Source organism: Eublepharis macularius, chromosome 12, assembly GCF_028583425.1.
Source record: "Eublepharis macularius isolate TG4126 chromosome 12, MPM_Emac_v1.0, whole genome shotgun sequence".
Classification (NCBI taxonomy): Eukaryota; Metazoa; Chordata; class Lepidosauria; order Squamata; family Eublepharidae; genus Eublepharis; species Eublepharis macularius.
In genome coordinates, this window is record NC_072801.1 from 50321720 (window position 1) to 50339470 (window position 17751).

At 40.2% G+C, this 17751-nt stretch overlaps 1 protein-coding gene and 1 pseudogene across 1 annotated transcript; both read left to right on the plus strand.

Moving 5' to 3' along the window:
• The first annotated feature begins 5047 nt into the window (after nucleotides 1-5047).
• On the plus strand, nucleotides 5048-5998 carry LOC129339185 (olfactory receptor 6C3-like). The gene has a single exon (XM_054993786.1). The coding sequence runs from the start codon at nucleotides 5048-5050 to the stop codon at nucleotides 5996-5998; it is 951 nt and encodes a 316-aa protein (XP_054849761.1).
• Nucleotides 5999-12365: 6367 nt separating this feature from the next.
• On the plus strand, nucleotides 12366-15205 carry LOC129339186 (olfactory receptor 6C4-like; annotated as a pseudogene).
• Nucleotides 15206-17751: the final 2546 nt, after the last annotated feature.

Below are 17751 nucleotides of genomic sequence, written 5' to 3' on the forward strand. Positions count from 1 at the left end.
CAAACTAGTTGACCACCACATAACTTGTGTCTGTGTAATTATTTGTTTCATGTCATATTTGAGGGGAGGGTCTAGGGCAATTGTCTTTGAGATTTATTTATTTATTTAGTATGAGATTAGAACAGTCAATATCAAGCCATGAGATTCTGGTTAAGTCACACTTCATATATCTCAAAGAGAGATTATTCTGACTACGTCAGGCAAACTGTGTGAAAGCCTGAAAGGGGCTTCATTCTAGTTAAGTCAGGTGAACTGTGTGGTGCCTGAGAGGTTCTGTTTTTGTGTGTTTCTGAGAGAAAGCATTCATTCTGCCAAGTTCAGTGAAACTGTGTAGAGTTCTAAAAGGTTCTGTGAGAGAGAAATTATTTTATCTGGGCCAGGCACACTGTGTGTCAAGCCTGAATGAATCCATGTTTGCATGGACAAGTATATGTTCTGCTAGTAAAGATCTGTGTGGAAAATTAGACTGTGTTCCTGAATCTGTGAATATACTTTTAAGAAGAGATAATTGTGAAACCACCAAGCTTAAGAACTATTCTGAAACCAATACGCTTATCAAAATTCTGCAACCATCTCACCTATGTATTTATAATTTCTACTTTTTTTTAGGTCCTTCTTTAACTCACAACCACCTTCACATGCTGACCATTCTGTCAAACTACCATCTATAACACGGACCAATGAACTGGTTCACAAACAGAAATTGGTCCATGAAAAATTCATGGTCCATGGTCTGTGAAATGCAGTCCATGCCCATGTCTAATAACGAGCCTTCCTATATTGCCAGTTAAACTGAAGAAGTCTAAGGCAAAAGCATTAGGTGGCAGCAAAAACATTGGTGGAGTTAGACAGGCAGCAATATAAAGGTCACACAAACACAAAAGGGAAGGTATTCTTGAAGTAAAAGCTTGGGTTAAGTAGAGAACTCTTGAAGCTATATATATGTGGAAATATAAGTAGGGTTGGTTGTAACCTAGGCCCTCCTGACATATAACTTTAACATAAAATAAGGAGGAGCTGAATTAAAGCACAAAAGGCAAATAAGTTTAAAAAGATATAAAAACTAAGCAAATCATTACAAATATGTTCATTTTAAAAGACCTCCTGTTAAATACAGCTTCTTCCTGAAATATTGAAGAGTTAATATTAGAGAACTTCATAACTTCATTCCCTCACATGGCTGCCATTTTGTGGTTGGCTCTGCCTCCTGAAGCAGCCATTTTGTGGTTGGCTCTGCCTCCTGAAGCAGCCATTTTGTGATTGCACCCACCACCCCGTGTCAAAATTCCAAGGTTCCCGAAGGTTCAAAAGTGTTGGAGGGTTTAGTGCCATGGGGATAGCAAGCACAGTGAGCGATCACAGCTCTAGCACTAAACAAAACAATTACTCTGAGCAGAACCACAAGTGACAAAAGGCACAGATTGGACACTTGTCTGCTTCCCTCAAGTTTTGATGGGAAATGTAGGCAGCTTGGCGGAATGTTGGACAAGTGACAGTTGAAAAGTCCATTGGACAGCAATCAGAGAGCGAAGCTGCGAGACCAGGATGCCTACATTTCCCATCAAAACTTGAGGGAAGCAGACAAGTGTCCAATCTGTGCCTTTTGTCACTTGTGGTTCTGCTCTTAGATTCATATATAGTGGTTTCCATCAGTTTCAGTGGATACTGTTGTCCCCCTGCTACTAAATATGCCATCTATATAAATGGCAGGCAAACTCTAGGTGTGCTTCCCTTATGCATACAGAGTGAGGATGCAAAAGCAAAGCAAGACATACTTTCTCCTGCCTGATTCCATTATTGCTAGATGGAAAAGGAGTTTCAGTGAACAGATAAACAAAACCCAAATCCTGGGAGACTTGTATTTTCACATTCATTGTTTATGTTCCCTTGAGTTTTATTCATGTGACTTTAATCCTATGCTGCATTGAGAACTATGTTTTTAACTAGACAAAAATAAACTTAATTGTGAATTTCTTGTATTTAAAAACACCAGAAGAGACCCTGATATCTTAATAAAATGTACTTTGGCAACCATACCAAATGATTAAAACTGGTACAAGTTCTTAGGTGCATTTTCCTGATCTTGAAAGAAACAATAATACGGAACTCAAACAAAAGGATAATAAAAGGCTTTTTTCTACCCTTTCCCACCCAAAGGCAGAAAGGGAATGGATCCATGAAGACTTCCAGCACTAAATAAGGTTCTCCGAAAGGTAATTTTCCATTTTCCCACCATATTTCTTTGGCAATATGTGTCTACTCTATCAGTTTTTTCCCCTGATAAAAGGGGCAACTATTTCAAGTCAGGAGACCAGCTCTTTAAATGAAAAATTTAAAATGTATTCTATGAATTAAAATTTTTGTGCATGATGTTGGACTGAACTTTATATAAGACTATTGCCCCCAGTGAAAGAAACAGAAGTATTTGATCAACTACTGCAAGGTATTTATGAATCCTCCTTTGGACTATTAATTATCTTGAGAACGGAATGCTGGTTCCTTTTCATAAAGATCAGTTCAAACATGAACAACTAGAAAGATGGCAGGACAGACGTGAATAATTTCTTTAAAGAGGAGATGTTAAAATAACTGTTCGGCAGAATATAAAGAGAGGTTAGCAAACATGCAGCTCCATTTCATTCAAACTGGGAAGGTAAAGTGGTATAGTGGATGAACTGTTGCACATAGTGGGAGAGCTGCGATTAAGTACCTGCTCAGTCAGGAAGCTCTTTCCACGGGCAACTTATTCTTTCAGCTCTGAAGCTTATTGTAGGCATATGGCCAAAACTCATATATGAAGATTCCTGCATCAAGTCTCCCCCCTCCCCATTTTCTTGTAGCATACCCCGCAACAACCAAACACCAAGGAAGTAGATAGCCCTTTCTTAAAAAGGTATATTTAATGGATGTTTCTGTGTTTAATGAGCATACTGAACAGGGGGGGGGAACCCTTGCTAAACATTAATCTTGTTACAAGTCTCGAGCCTAGTTTTACCAATTTCCAGGTGAGACCTGGAGTTCTCCTGAAATTGCAGTTGATCTCCAGGCTGCATTGATCAGTTCCCCTGGAGGAAATAGCAGCTTCAGGTGCTAAACATTTGGCATCACAACATGCCCTGTGCTCCTCTCAGTCATAGGTATCATCATGCCATCTGAAGATTAAACTTCACGAAGATTATGCTTGACACAGAAATCAGAAGGTAGTAATCAAGTGAACTTTATGCTCCCTCAACTCTCCTCCATCTTTCTGTATGGGTTCAGTCGAGCTAAAAAAATAGAAACAAACTTGCAAAACAAATGTAAGTTAATTCATTTATTTCAGTCAAATTTTGAAATATTCTGAACAATACAGTAAACTAAACACTTAGAGTTGTAACAGGAAACAAAAAAGACTCTAAGGATAACTTACTACTGATTATTACTTGACCCCACTTGGGAGTGAGTAATGTCAACTTCACAACTCCACAGAGTTCCAGAGGCTTTCAAAGAGGTCCTCTTGATTTATTGATTTATTTTCCATTTCTAGTCTGCCCTCCCCATACCAGCAGGCTCAGGGCAGATTACATTCATGGACTCTAAAAATTTTACACAATTTAAAATCACAATGAGTACAGTATAAATATTTAAAAACAGCAGTATAAAAATAATTTGACTCCAGGCCAAGCTACACATGATGAATGACACTTGAATGGCAAGTGTATTTCTCCCTGTTCACTTGCCCTCCACTCAATCCACTTGCCGTTCAAGTGTCATTCGTCATGTATAGCTTGGCCCTCAGTCCAACACCCAAACCCATCATTGAAAATAAATTTAAAGAAAAATGTTTGGGGTGGGAGCTCTGATAGGGAGGGCCCCATCCTATTCAATTCGGCCAGTGGGGACCCTGCCCAGCATCAACCATATGCCTAGAGAAATAGCTCTGTCTTACAGGCTCAGTGAAAGAATAAACAAAGGTGAAATGGTGATTAAAGGAACAAACTGGGAACCAAGCTTCTGCATTCAACTTGAAAATCACAGCCCTGCAGTAATAATTAGATCCCAATAATACCATTCAAACTAAATTTACCCCTTATTAATTAATTTTCACATACAATATCTTTCCAGTTACCTTATCCAAGGTGATAAGAGTGCAGGAAATTTTATCAAGTTCCCCAGAAACCTCATTTGAAATGTGGTGCTGGAGGAGAGTTTTGCGGATACCATGGACAGCCAAAAAGACAAATACATGAGTACCAGATCAAATCAAGCCTGAATTCTCTTTAGAAGCTAAAATGACAAGACTAAAGCTATCATACTTTGGTCATAACATGAGAAGACAAGATTCTCTGGAAAAGTCAATGCTAGGAAAAGTTGCAGAGGAGTTAGCCGTGTTAGTCTGTGGTAGCAAAATCAAAAAGAGTCCAGTAGCACCTTTAAGACTAACCAATTTTATTGTAGCATAAGCTTTCGAGAATCAAGTTCTCTTCGTCAGATGCCTCTGTATCAGGCATCTGACGAAGAGAACTTGATTCTCGAAAGTTTATGCTACAATAAAATTGGTTAGTCTTAAAGGTGCTACTGGACTCTTTTTGATTTTGCTAGGAAAAGTGAAAGGCAGCAGGGAGAGGGAGACCTAAAATGAGATGGCTTGACTCAATAAAAGAAGCCACGTCCTCCTATTTCCAGGATCTGAGCAAGTCTGTTAAAGATAGAACATTTTGGAGGTCTTTCATTCATAAGGTCTCCGTAAGTCAGAGATGACTTGATGACACATAACACACACACACCAGCAAACAGACTCTTCCTTGGCTGCTGAACTCCAGACACTGCCCGGCTGGCCTAAACCCATTAGCTCCTGGGAACTAGACTAGCACATTTTAGATTCTCTGTGTGTAGAACAAGAATAGGAGAGGGTGAGTTGGTAGTCAGGTTGCAGAAATTGCTTGTAGCTAAGATATATGTATGCCAATATCTCACATTGACCAGGCCACCACTGGAAACCAATAGGACTTTTTGAATAACTTGTCTTTATCTTTTCAATAGGACTTGATTTTGTTTCATTTATATGATGTTTGAAAACCAGACAAGGATTACAGAATTCATCCTCCTGGGATTTGGAGACATTTATGAGTTTCGGATTCATCTCATCCTGGCATTTCTAGTCATTTCTATTGTGACTGTAATGGGAAACATTCTCATTTTGCTGCTTGTTGTCTTTGATCAGCACTTTAATACTCCCATGTACTTCTTCCTGGGCAACCTCTCCTTCCTAGAGGCTTGCTACTCCTCCAATCTATTTCCAAGTACAGTTTGGGCTCTCCTGACTGGGAACAAAACTGTCTCCTTCGGTAGCTGCCTCGCCCAGTGGTACATCTTTGGATCCTTGGAAATTGCAGAATGCTGTTTGCTGTGTGTCATGTCTTATGACAGGTATCTAGCCATCTGTAAACCGCTGCATTATGCAACCATCATGAAGACCCAGACTTATATCTGGTTAGCAGCTACTTCTTGGTTTAATGGCTTTTTCACTTTTCTTATATTACTCATTCTGATGTTGCAGTTACCTTTTTGTGGCCCCAATGAAATGGATAATTATTTTTGTGATTATTTCCCACTCCTAACACTCTCATGCAGTGATACCAGCTTGATGAAAATGTTGGGTATTGTTGAGGCAGCGGTTTTTACACTTCCTCCTTTTTTTCTGACCTTGACATCCTATGTATATATTATAGCAGCCATCTTGAAAATCCCCTCCTCCACAGGGAGGAAAAAGGCCTTTTCCACTTGTTCTTCTCACTTGGTTTTGGTTACTATTTTCTATGGGTCTCTAATGACTGCATATATGATTCCGAAGCAAGAAATGAAGAGAGAGATGGAAAAGTATTCCTCTCTCCTTTACACTGTGCTGCCCCCTTTGCTCAATCCTTTCATATACAGCCTGAGAAACAAAGAGGTAAAGGATGCACTGAGAAATAATGTTGATAGGTTCTGCCATACAAAGCAAGTCAAAAGAAACTAGTTTGAATACACCCTTTTCATATGTAACAGTAAACATACCTGGATGTGCATACATATGTTTGTAAGAAAGAGCCAATACATGTTTACTTTACAAATAAAACCAGGGACCAATGTCTGGATACATGCGGGGCTTCTATCATGTGTTCAGATGTGCCTGCAATGACTGTAACATGAAAACTATTCAATGGACAAAGAACACTTAGATGTACACTGATTGTATGTGTGTTTACTGTAACCTGTGTTCAGAGCTAAAAGTAATGTGTAACAAAATTGAGATGATGTAGGGTGATCAATTTCCTCAACATTTTACTTTGTGGAAAGATATTTCTGAAAGTAAATGTTTATGTACTGAATTTATATGTAGTGAAGGATATGTAGTACACGGTGCCTTGTTCCTGGTCTCAGGTTACAAAGGGGTCTTTCAATTGAGTTAGTTAGATAGAGAGGAAAGCACACTATACTCTGTATCTGAGGGTCTCACCTCATGAGACAAAATATATTAAAATTACCCGTGTAATTTGAGTGTATTTTGTAAATCGAGTGTATATGAGTATAATTCAAGTGTAATTCAAGTTTAAGTGTATTCGAGTGTAATTCAAGTGTATTTTTTCTCATGTGGTTTGACCCTGATACTATCCCCTTGATCTGTAGTTTGCTACTCTCAGATTGGTTTAAATTGGATTAGATTGGTTTAGATTGGATTCTGTCTCACCTCTTTCCTATCCTGAGTGGAGTTCCTAAATAAAAGGACTCTTATTTTCTTTACTGATGTAAGTGGACTCTGTGTGAGTTTATTGCATTATCAGCACACATATACAGACACTTGGCTGTGCTCTTTGAATTGTTCCACACTATTATTTACTCATTTATCCTGCATTGCTAACAGAATTGATGTATTAAATAGTGCTTTTGCTCAAATCTGTCTTTTTTCTGCTATGTAATTTTCTGAATTTTCATTTGTTAAAATATATGAAACACACAAACTGTCTCAAAATGACCTTACAGATGAACTTTGGAATATTACTCCTTTAGTATGATATAAACAGCTATTCTATATTAATAAAAGAATCCATCCATCTTTCTATTGCAGGTACAATTCATCAGAAAATAAAGCTATAGGTGTCAGAATTGATCAGCCAAATTAGTATGATTGTGGGTGCTGTGGAGTCAAAAAGAGAGGAAAGTGGGCCATGCTGGTCCACATTATCTCCAGAACACCCACCCCCTGCTATGTTCATTGAAAGCTAAGGGTTTTTTTCTCTATGGCAGACAGTACTCATCAGGAAGAAAAAGCGAGGAGGCTCAAACTTGGCTAATAGCTTCAGGAGAATGGTGGGAGTTGCAGTGTCAGACATGATGGGAATTGGAACATCTTGGCCCACATTATATCAAGAAAGTCTGCACCCCCCATGCTATTTCCATTGGAAGCTAAAAGTGTTTATGGCAGATACAACTCATCAGTAAATGAAGGCTGGGGTCCCAAAACTCTCCACCAACTTTAGGTTGTTGATGGTCTTTGCAGTGCCCAAAATGAAGGGGACTGGAACATCATGACACATTTTAGTTCCTCAACAACCCTCCGGTTTTTGCAATAGATAAAAAGAATTACTCATGAGGAGCCAGCAAAGATAGCCAGCACATGCAGGGAGGGTTGAAAATATCCCCGTTAGTACAAAAAATGTTTTCTTACAACTTCCTTGACCTATCAGATCCTGTGTGGTGTGATGGTTAGAGTGTTTGACTAAGAACTAAAGACTCAAGTTTGGACCCCTAATCTGCTATGGAGTTATGGAAAGAAGGAAGAACAGTTTAATACATTTCGTGTTCCTACTTGAGAGAAAGACATGATATGACATTTGTTATAAATCTAATTTGGATTTATTTTATTTTATTAAACTTATAACTCGCTCTCCCCGCGAACTATCTCATTGCTGGTAACAACATCAATTCATACATATAAAATGAACAGTATAAAATTATCATTATAAATACAAATACGATAAAACCACTACTTGATGTGACACTCAATATTACACAGGGACCAGGAGGGAAGATCAGAGCTCACCCACCCCCCAACAGGAGGTTGGCTGGATAATCTGCCTGCCTCAATCTCCATAAACCTGGAGGAACATCTCTGTGTGCAGGCCTGGTGGAATGACAATATGTCCCACTGGGCTCTTGTTTCCACAGAGATTTTCACCAAACTGGTGCCAGAGCCAAGAAGGCCCTGGCCCTGGTCGAGGCTAGGTGGACATCCTTAGGGTCAGGAATTACTAGAAGATGTTTATTAGCTGAACGAAACACCCTCTGGGGAACATAGGATGAAATGTGATCCCGCAAATATGTTTTGGGTACAGTTCACAGAAAAAAGGATGATTGCTCTTGATGTTGCTTTATTCAGAATTGCTTCATTTCTTTTGCTTCATTCAGGATTGCTTCAAATTTTTAGCAGGAGACTGAGCTACTCAAGTGCTCTGTCACCTTTTCTGGTGCTTTCCAAGTATTTTTAGAAAATGGGCAGGGCTCTTGCCCAGCAGGGCTCATGGTTGGTCATTGGAGATCTGATTTGCTGCACAGATCTTTAAAAAAATATTGCTGCAACAGCAGCTGCCACCACAGCACAAGAATTTTCACTGTATAGGCTGTACGAGTCCAAGAAAATATTTTTAAACAAGATGTTCATTTTAAAAGGCCTCCTGTTAAACACAGCTTCTGCTTGAAATATTGAAGAGCTACTATTAGAGTAATGCATAACTTCATTCCCTGACCATATGTGGTTGACTCCACCTCCCATGGCTGCCATTTTGTAGTTGGCTGTGCCTCCTGCAGCAGTCATATTGTGGTTATATTCACTATCTTGTTTCAGAATTCTAAGGTGCTCAAAAAGTTTGGGGATCCTGGCACCATTGGGTTGGCAAGCAACTGAGTGGTTATACCTCTAATGCTAAAGAAAACAATTATCCTAACCCATATGTAGTGGTTTCTGTCAGTTTCAGCAGATAGTAATGTTCTTCTGCCCCCAAATACCCCATTTATATGAATGTTTGTTTATCCATACTGATAAGCAATTTCAGGTAATGGGAAATACCTTGCATTAGAGAAAGTTCAGGAATATGGCACCTTGCTGTATTTACGAATATGTTCAGATAAGGAAGGAGGAGGTGAAATGGGGAAACAATGTATAAGCATTGAGGGTAGCTTGGGCCTTTAGTTATGTATCACTTATTCTGAATGATACTCTCAACATTGTTCCCCAAATTTCTAACGCATTTGATTCTTCAAAACACCATTGAACATCTCTTCATCATTGCGAGTGGGGCAAAGTGACTATAGCTGTGATAGTAATTTCAGGTTTGATTTCCCCTCTAAAATCTCTTAATGGCTATATTTTAGTGAGCACAAATAAATGAATAGATTGTTGTGAGGATCTGCAACTATGAATGATCACTGCTTTTATATGTTTATGGCTTTCATGCAAATGACACAGTCTACATTTCCTGCATTCCATGGCTTTTGACACACTGTTTTCAATTTTGGGGGTTGGAATATGTACATACCTGCTAACTTTAGACATTTCTCAAGCCTGTGACAAATTGTGTTCTAATCATGAGAGCTTATTCTGCCTTTAAAGTGTTGCAAGACTCCTTTTTTTTAATAGTGTCCTAATATTTTCAGGCGAGTGCTAAGTGGGGGAGGAGAGCGGGGAGGGGGCACGTCAACAAAAACACATGGACACAGTGTTAGAGGTAAAGAAGGCCACAACTTTATTGACATTACAGCTCAGGGCCAAGCTACACATGACGAATGACACTTGAACGGCAAGTGGATTGAGTGGAGGGCAAGTGAACAGGGAGAAATACACTTGCCATTCAAGTGTCATTCGTCATGTGTAGCTTGGCCCTCAGAGAGCAAATGCGCGCATAGGGCATGGATCTGAGCATCAGCTGACCTGCCTGGCAAGCCGATGACCCACACGCCCCCTCAGACCTCTGCTGAGAGGGGGAACCATAGGATGACAGTCAGTGGGATGCCATGCGGGTATACACACCTGTGTGAAACATCCCCTGCCACCTAGAAGTGAGGCAGACTGAAATCCCCCAACTAGGCATGAACTGGCCATTCCTTACTCCCCAGACCCCTTATGGGGATCCCCATAATAGGGAAACTGAGCCTGAGGGTCCTGTCCCCCCCCCCAATGGATCAGTGCCCAATGCCCAATACTCAGCCTACTCATCCCAAAGTTGTGACGAAAGGGAGGGCTGGGCAGTATGCCACCATGGGACAAGTGCTGAGGGTGTGGGGACCAGCCTCCCAAATGGGGGGCCTGTGTAGGATGTGCATAGGTGTGCTCCCCTGGCCCCTGGTCATCTCCCACCCCCACCACAACATGGCAGCCACCATGCCGTCTCCCTGCTCACCTCTCCCTGCATCGTCCACAATCTAGCCCCCCAGATGAGTCTGGGAGCTGTTGCTTCTATTATTCTTTGACAGCCTATTAAGTATACTTCCCTCAGCATTTCTCAGTAGTTTTGCCTGTAGAAAACCTCCCAAATTTATTATTTATTTATTTATTTTATCATATTTGTATTCCACCCTCCCCGCAAGCAGGCTCTGGGCGGATTTGGTTTGAATCTCCCTTTAAATGACATTGGATCCAATCAGCTTTGCTGCTGGTGAAAAAGGGAGAGGTCCCATTTGACCACCAAACAAGACTATGTTCAGATGATGGATAAAAGCCAGGAGGGACATGGAATGTAGTGGAGAGAGGAACTGGAGGAGATGGGAGTAGAAAAATAATTGGTTGGATTCATCTCAGTATTTTGTTTTGTTTTTTAAAAGATATTATTTCCCAGATGGCTAAATAGTTCTGACTTCAGCTTAAAAAAAAAAAACTGTCCTAAGAGACTCATATTTTAACACTCAGGGTTTATCTTCCCTAGAGGACAGCTGTTATGTTAATGGTGTTTGATTTCCCCAATCTATTACTAACTTTGCATCAAGTAATTATGGGAAGATAGTAATATTGATGATCCTTTAGCGTAAATACAAAGCTGGACCATTATCTTAATGAAATAACCTATAAAAACTGATACAAATAACATAAAAAGTCGAACAGTATCTTAGGTACACGAGTCACTTTTTGGAGAAAATCAATAATACTGAATGCAATGAAGTAAGAAGAGATGAGTCTAGCATTTTCTCAGCATTGCATAACCTTCTACCAAAAGGTAACTTTATGACATCTCAAACTGTCTTAATATTTTTGTCAGTTTCTTTTTGTTGAAAAGGATTGGACATGAGTGCACACTAGACCATTTTGCTTGGCACCCAGGTTTCCTCCACAGCAGCTGAGGCGCTGGCAGAATCACTGGGCACAATAATGCAGGAGAAGGCAACCAGTACAGCTTATGCCTATCATCACCTCCCAGTCCTGCACAGCCACCAGCTGAATCCAAGGCAAATTCACAAATCCCTGAGATGCTGGTGACACTGTTGGCTTCCTCTGAGCACGTTTGACTAAAATACAACCTCATCCCTCCTTTTTGTTTACTGGCATACCAACAAGTTGATATTGCATTTTGGGGATACTGAGGTCAAAATGGTTGGCTGCTCCTGGACTAGTGTTTAGAACAAAGGATGCCCCTTAAAATGAAGGTAGACATTTGTTCTGAGATGGTAGTTTCTGCATGAAAGCTTTGTGGTTCTTTCAAACACAGCTGTGATCTTTATCTAGATGTGTTTGACCTCCCTGTACAAAGTATTAATGAAGTCTTGTTTGATCTGTTCCAAATGGAGCAAGTATAAAAGCCAGATAGTGCAACAATTGTAGGCGTGAGCAAATTCTTTTTATAGAGGAGGTTAAGAGAACTGTGTCTTTCTTCCATAGTATAAAGTGAAGTGGGCATTTCTGTCTTTGAGGACTATCATGAGACTGAGGAAGGATAATTTTGAACCACTGAGATGATCAGTCCCCTCAAACTATCATTTTACTGGTTATCCGACCCTTCTTGCAGCCAGTCTCAGAGTAGCATACATAGTTCTTTCCACTTGCATTTTAACTTCACAATATGATTAGTTTGAGAGAGGGTGACTGGCCCAAGGTCAGTCAGTGAGCTTCATGGCTGATCGAAGATTATCTGTGTCCCAGCCCCAGACCACCACTATAGCCATTGCATCACACTGGTCCTCAGGAGATCTTTGCCTTTTTTATTACCGAAGTGATTTACATTACAAAATAGTTCAGTGGTTCCCAGCCTTTTCAGCATGGTGACCCTCAAGTCCATATTGACTTTATATGGCGACTCATCTAGAGCTTGCCAAATTGTTTGAGAGAGAGCTGGGTGGTGCCTAGTTGAGGAGACGTGAAGATGGAAGATATCAGCAAAGAGGTAAGTAACAAGCGGCTCAGTGCAGTAAATCTTCCACAGCAGGTAGAGAGCAGTGAGATACTTCAGGGGGCTGGGCAAGAGGTTGGCTGCTGAAGAGCAGTGCCAAGACAGATCCTATGCTCAGACACACATTGGTGCCTTAAAGGGGAAAAAAACCCCTTGCAATTGAGGTGGGGTGGGGTGCTGCAATACAGCTAACACAAAAACTCTGCAGACAGTCCTGAATTCCACTTGATATTTTAAAGTTTTTACCTGTGCTTGCTGTATTTTTTAGTCCATTCTTTTTTGGCGTTTGCCTTTTTTAAAAAATCAAACAGCAATGTTGCAATGTTGGCACTATTAAAAAAGACAAAAAACACCCTTGTATCTTCAGCAATCAACTCAGGAAACTGACTAGTTCTCAGCCCATGGACTGATGAAACTGACAAGTTCTCAAAGCCCACAGGAGAAACAAGGCATTTTTCTAGTGCAGAAATAAAAAATAAACTCGACATCAGTTCGACTCCTTCAAAGTGTAGAATTAAACAATCAAAGCAGTAGGGGGCCAGAAATGAACAAAGTGGATCCAATCCTCATGGGTTGAATACGCAGGAAGCCCTATGTAAAGTTCATCATGTGGAAGAGTCCTAAGTCTGGATGCAGCCTTATGCATTAATACTTTTAGTATGATCAAGAAAAGAATTCTAGAGCCAGTGTAATGGAATGCTGAGAGTCAGAGGGCCAAGCTACACATGACGAATGACACTTGAACGGCAAGTGTATTTCTCCATGTTCACTTGCCCTCCACTCAATCCACTTGCTGTTCAAGTGTCATTTGTCATGTGTAGCTTGGCCCAGAGTAGGGTCTGGGAGACCCAGGTTCAAAACCCACTCTGCAATGGAAAGGAAAACCAATGGGTGACCTTTGGACAGACCCTCTGTTAGCATCATCTACTTGATAGGGTTCTTGTGGGAAGGATAAAGTGAACGGAGAACAGTGTAGTTAGCTATTTTGGGTCCCCATTGAGGAGAAAAGCAGAGGGTAAATAACTGACTAAAACAACTAAATTTTAGAAGTGTACAGTTATGGATCCCTGATATAAATGTGGGAACAAATAACAATATTTACTTCATTTCCAAACAGAATTGGCTGAATTTCTAAAAGATATCTTATTTCCTGTTTATTTAACATCAGAGTCTACGAAGGCTTTCCCCCTCCTCCTTAATATTTATTTTTCATTTTCTCATGTTTCCATAAATAGCACAAACTGTTTAATGGTATAAAATTCTGATTTAATTTAATAATTTAAAATGTTGATTTAAAATGTTCTATATTCTGAAATCTTAGCAGGAGAAATTATACAATGTGAATTAAGTAGGAATGATTTAACGTAATGTAACAGACTGGGCATTCACATCCACTGCTCAGGTTTCAGATTTGTTGGTTAGAAGTGCCAGAGAGGGTGATTCTTGGCTTGACTGCTGGTTGGATATGCAGATTTGTTTAAAATACGTATATTGTTACTTGGTGAAATTCTTTGGTGAAATCATTTCAGTGGATCCAGTGGGGTTTGGGGCCATGGTTCTACTATGCTTAAAAAATCATGGGATGCCAAGGGGAAAGAAGGTCATTATAGCTGCTATCCTTTCCCCTTTTAAAGGCTTCCTTCTGTCAATTGAGGAGTCTTGTGATAGTGGTAGATATACACTTCTGACAAGAAAAGCTTCCTCTGCTGACAGGAAAAGCTGCCTCCTGTGGAACAAGTCTTCTATTAGCAGAAAGGGAGTAGAGGATCTAACTCTTCTTTTTGTGACAATATATTAACTTTTTGCAATTGATGTTTTCAGGACTTGATTACTCGCATATCATGATCTTGGGCAACAGGACAAGGATACATGAGTTCATCCTGCTAGGATTTGGAGACTTGCATGAGTTGGAGATACTGCTTTTCCCGATCTTTCTAGTAATTTATACTGTGACCATAACTGGGAACATTCTCATTTGTGCACTGATAATCTTTGATCACCACCTTCATACTCCCATGTACTTCTTCCTGGGGAACCTCTCTTTCTTGGAAGCTTGCTATACCTCCAATATATTCCCAAAGATGCTCTCAGCCCTCCTGACTGGGAACAGAGTGATTTCTTTCAGCAGCTGCTTCACACAATAGTATTTCTGTAGTTGTTTATTATCTATAGAATGTTTTCTACTGTGCCTGATGTCTTATGACAGGTATCTAGCAGTTTGTAAACCACTGCATTATACAACCATAATGAATATCCAGACATGTATCCAGTTAGCAGTTGCATCTTGGATCAACGGATTTGCTGTTTTTTTGGTATTACTCATTTTTCTGTTGCAATTACCTTTTTGTGGCCCTAATGAAATGGATCACTATTATTGTGACTACTTCCCTCTCCTGAGGCTCTCCTGCAGTGACACCAGATGGATCAAAATATTGTGTTATGCCATGGCTGCCATTTTTACACTTCCTCCTTTTCTTCTAACCTTGACATCCTACGTATACATCATAGCCGCCATCTTGAGAATCCCTTCAGCCACTGGGAGACAAAAGACTTTTTCCACATGTTCCTCTCATTTGATTGTGGTTTCCGTTTTCTATGGGTCTCTAATGATTGTGTATATGCTGCCAAGGTCAGAAGGAAAGAGAGATTTTGAAAAATATTCTTCTCTCCTATATATAGTGGTGCCTCCTCTCATCAACCCCTTCATATACAGCCTAAGAAATAAAGAGGTTAAGGAGGCTTTGAGAAATGTTCAGAAGATTGTACTATACAGGGTGAATTCCACAAAGCTAGTGAATGTGATTCATATATAATGAAAATGTATATGGTCATTAATCCATAGTAGTTTGTGGGTTCAGTATTTTTGAAATAAAAACATAGTTCAGCTGATCATCATATTGAATTTATTTCATTCATTATGCTTTTTGATGACATCTTTCTTTTCTACAAACACTCATTAACCAATGGAGTACCTCTAATAAATTAATGTGATTCAGAAAAACAAAGCAGCAGAATGCATGTATTATTCCCTTCAAGTCATTAGAGTAAATATTCTATTATTTCTATGTAATTACTACTTTATTCATGTAGAATCAGAAGGTAAGATGCAGCCAATGCTTGTAAATAATAATGACAGTAACAGTTTTTTTGCCCAGTTCATTAACCCATCCTGTTCTTTGAACCATCCATCTTGTGAAGGGACTGTGGCTCAGTGGAAGAACTTCTGCTTTGCATGCAGAAGGTCCCAGGTTCAATCACTAGTGTCTCCAGTTAAAATGACTGGGGAGTAGATGATGTGAAAAGCCTCTGCTGGAGACCCCGGAGAGCCACTGCCAGCCTGAATAGACAATATAGAACTTGATGGAACAGTGGTCTGACTCACTATAAGGCAGCTTTATGTGTTTGAACCTTCATTGATTGATTCATATTCCTACTCTGCTTTTCTGCTTGTTCTTACCACACACAACTATTAAAATCCTCTCAATGCCAATAGCTAGTGAAATGTTACAGTTAAAAGGTTGGACAATGACTGGGGACGTTCAGATTGACATTCTTCTGTCATAAACCTCATTTGATGGATTTTTTCCCACCAATTACTGAGTTGGATCTAAATTTCCCATCCTGCAAAGCTTTTGGTCATGGGTATCCCACCATCCCCGACACAGATTTTTTGGGGTGGTCATAGAGGATGTGTCCTTTCTATTTTACCAATGCAAAAGCTGGCTGGATCTCACCTATTCTCACTCAGCATAACCTATCTCACAAAGTTTTTGTGACCAAAAAATAAAGGAGAGATGTGTGTACTACCCTGAGCTTTTGAAGAAAAAGCAAAGTAAAAATGTGATAAAATGTGAAAGTTAGATTACATATAATAAAAAGGTATTTGGGGAGGTAGTACTTACTGGGGTTTCAGACCAGGACAAAGCATGTGCATCTTAATTCCTACATTTCCTTGTTTTAAATTACTCAGTTTTGTGTCTGAACTCACATTCTCTATCATTACTTTTATTTTTATTTTCTGAAATTTATACAAAGGACGGTGCGTGTGCAGTTTGCTGCTGAGTTCATGTCCTTCTACTCAGTTATATATACCCTTCTCTTCACATTCCTTTTTTTTTAAATTTTTTTATTTTTCATAGCTACAAAACACTACACAAAACTATCACAAGGAAAGGGGAGAGGGAAGGGACAAAGGGGGGGTGGAAAAAGAAAAGGGGGGGAATGAACTACAAACACTAAACACTACACTTCAATGTTTCCCTTCATACTGTCATAATACAAAAATAGCTCCATAAAATAATGATGGAGTGGTTAATCATACAGAGAATAAACATTTCAAATTCTGATTAAACTTTCCTCCCCCTTCTAGGTCCCGGACGCAATTCTCTCTGTGCAACTGCTGTTGCGATGCTCTCCTCCTCCCCCCCCCCCTCCGGCTCCTCCTTTTCTTCGTTCTTGGTGCAGCAGAGTTCTGGGTTTTTATTCTCAAAATCCTTTAGTTGATCTTCTGATAATATCTTGTAGGCCTGATCTTTATATCCGAACCATATTCCTTCCGGGAATAACCATTTGTACTTTATTCCATGGTCCCTCAGAAGAGCTGCAAACTTTTTATATTTAAAACGCCGTTTCCGGACTAGAAATGGAACGTCCTTCAAAATCTTGACTTTCAAACCCATAAAGTCCAAATCCGCATTGTATGAGTTATATAGGATGGTGTCCCGGATCTTTTTAGATGAAAAGTCAATAATGATCTCACGAGGCAACTGTCGCTTTGTTGCATATTTTGAAGAAGCCCGACGGACCTCCAAAATGGCGCTTTTGACCTCTTCTTTAGTCGTCCTCGCGGGTGTCGCCAGTAGTTCCCACAGATCCTCATTTTCCTCCTCTTTCACGTTTTGGAGACGCAAAATTGTCTGCGTTCGTTCCACCTGTAGCCCGATCAGCTGGTTCTCCACCAACTTCAGCTCCTTTTTTGTAGCCTTCACAAGTGACGCACTTTCCAGAGCAGACTTTTCTGCCCCCCCCCCCCCCGCTGCTGCCTTAATGGTTTTCACCTCGCTTTCAATTGAGCCCACCCTTTGATCAGTTTCGTTCAGCTTGTCAACAAAGGGTTTTATAGCTTCCACCACCGACCTGCGTACCAACTCTTCGAGCAACTCCCCCTTCTGCAAGGTAGCCGAGATTGACTTACCGAGAGCGGGACTTTGCTTCCTTGCTGCCATTTGGGGGGGGGGCGCCAACAAAATTCTGGAACTCAACGAAGGGGAAGAGCGAGTCTTCTTTAGATCAACCTCTCCTTCACAAACGCTTGTAGAACAGAAGGGATTCGCTTGTTTACAGGCTTCCGCCTGTTTCT

What these genes read in the sequence shown, in the direction of transcription:
- LOC129339185 (XM_054993786.1), top strand. Translation starts at nt 5,048, where the DNA reads ATGTTTGAAAACCAGACAAGGATTACAGAATTCATCCTCCTGGGATTT.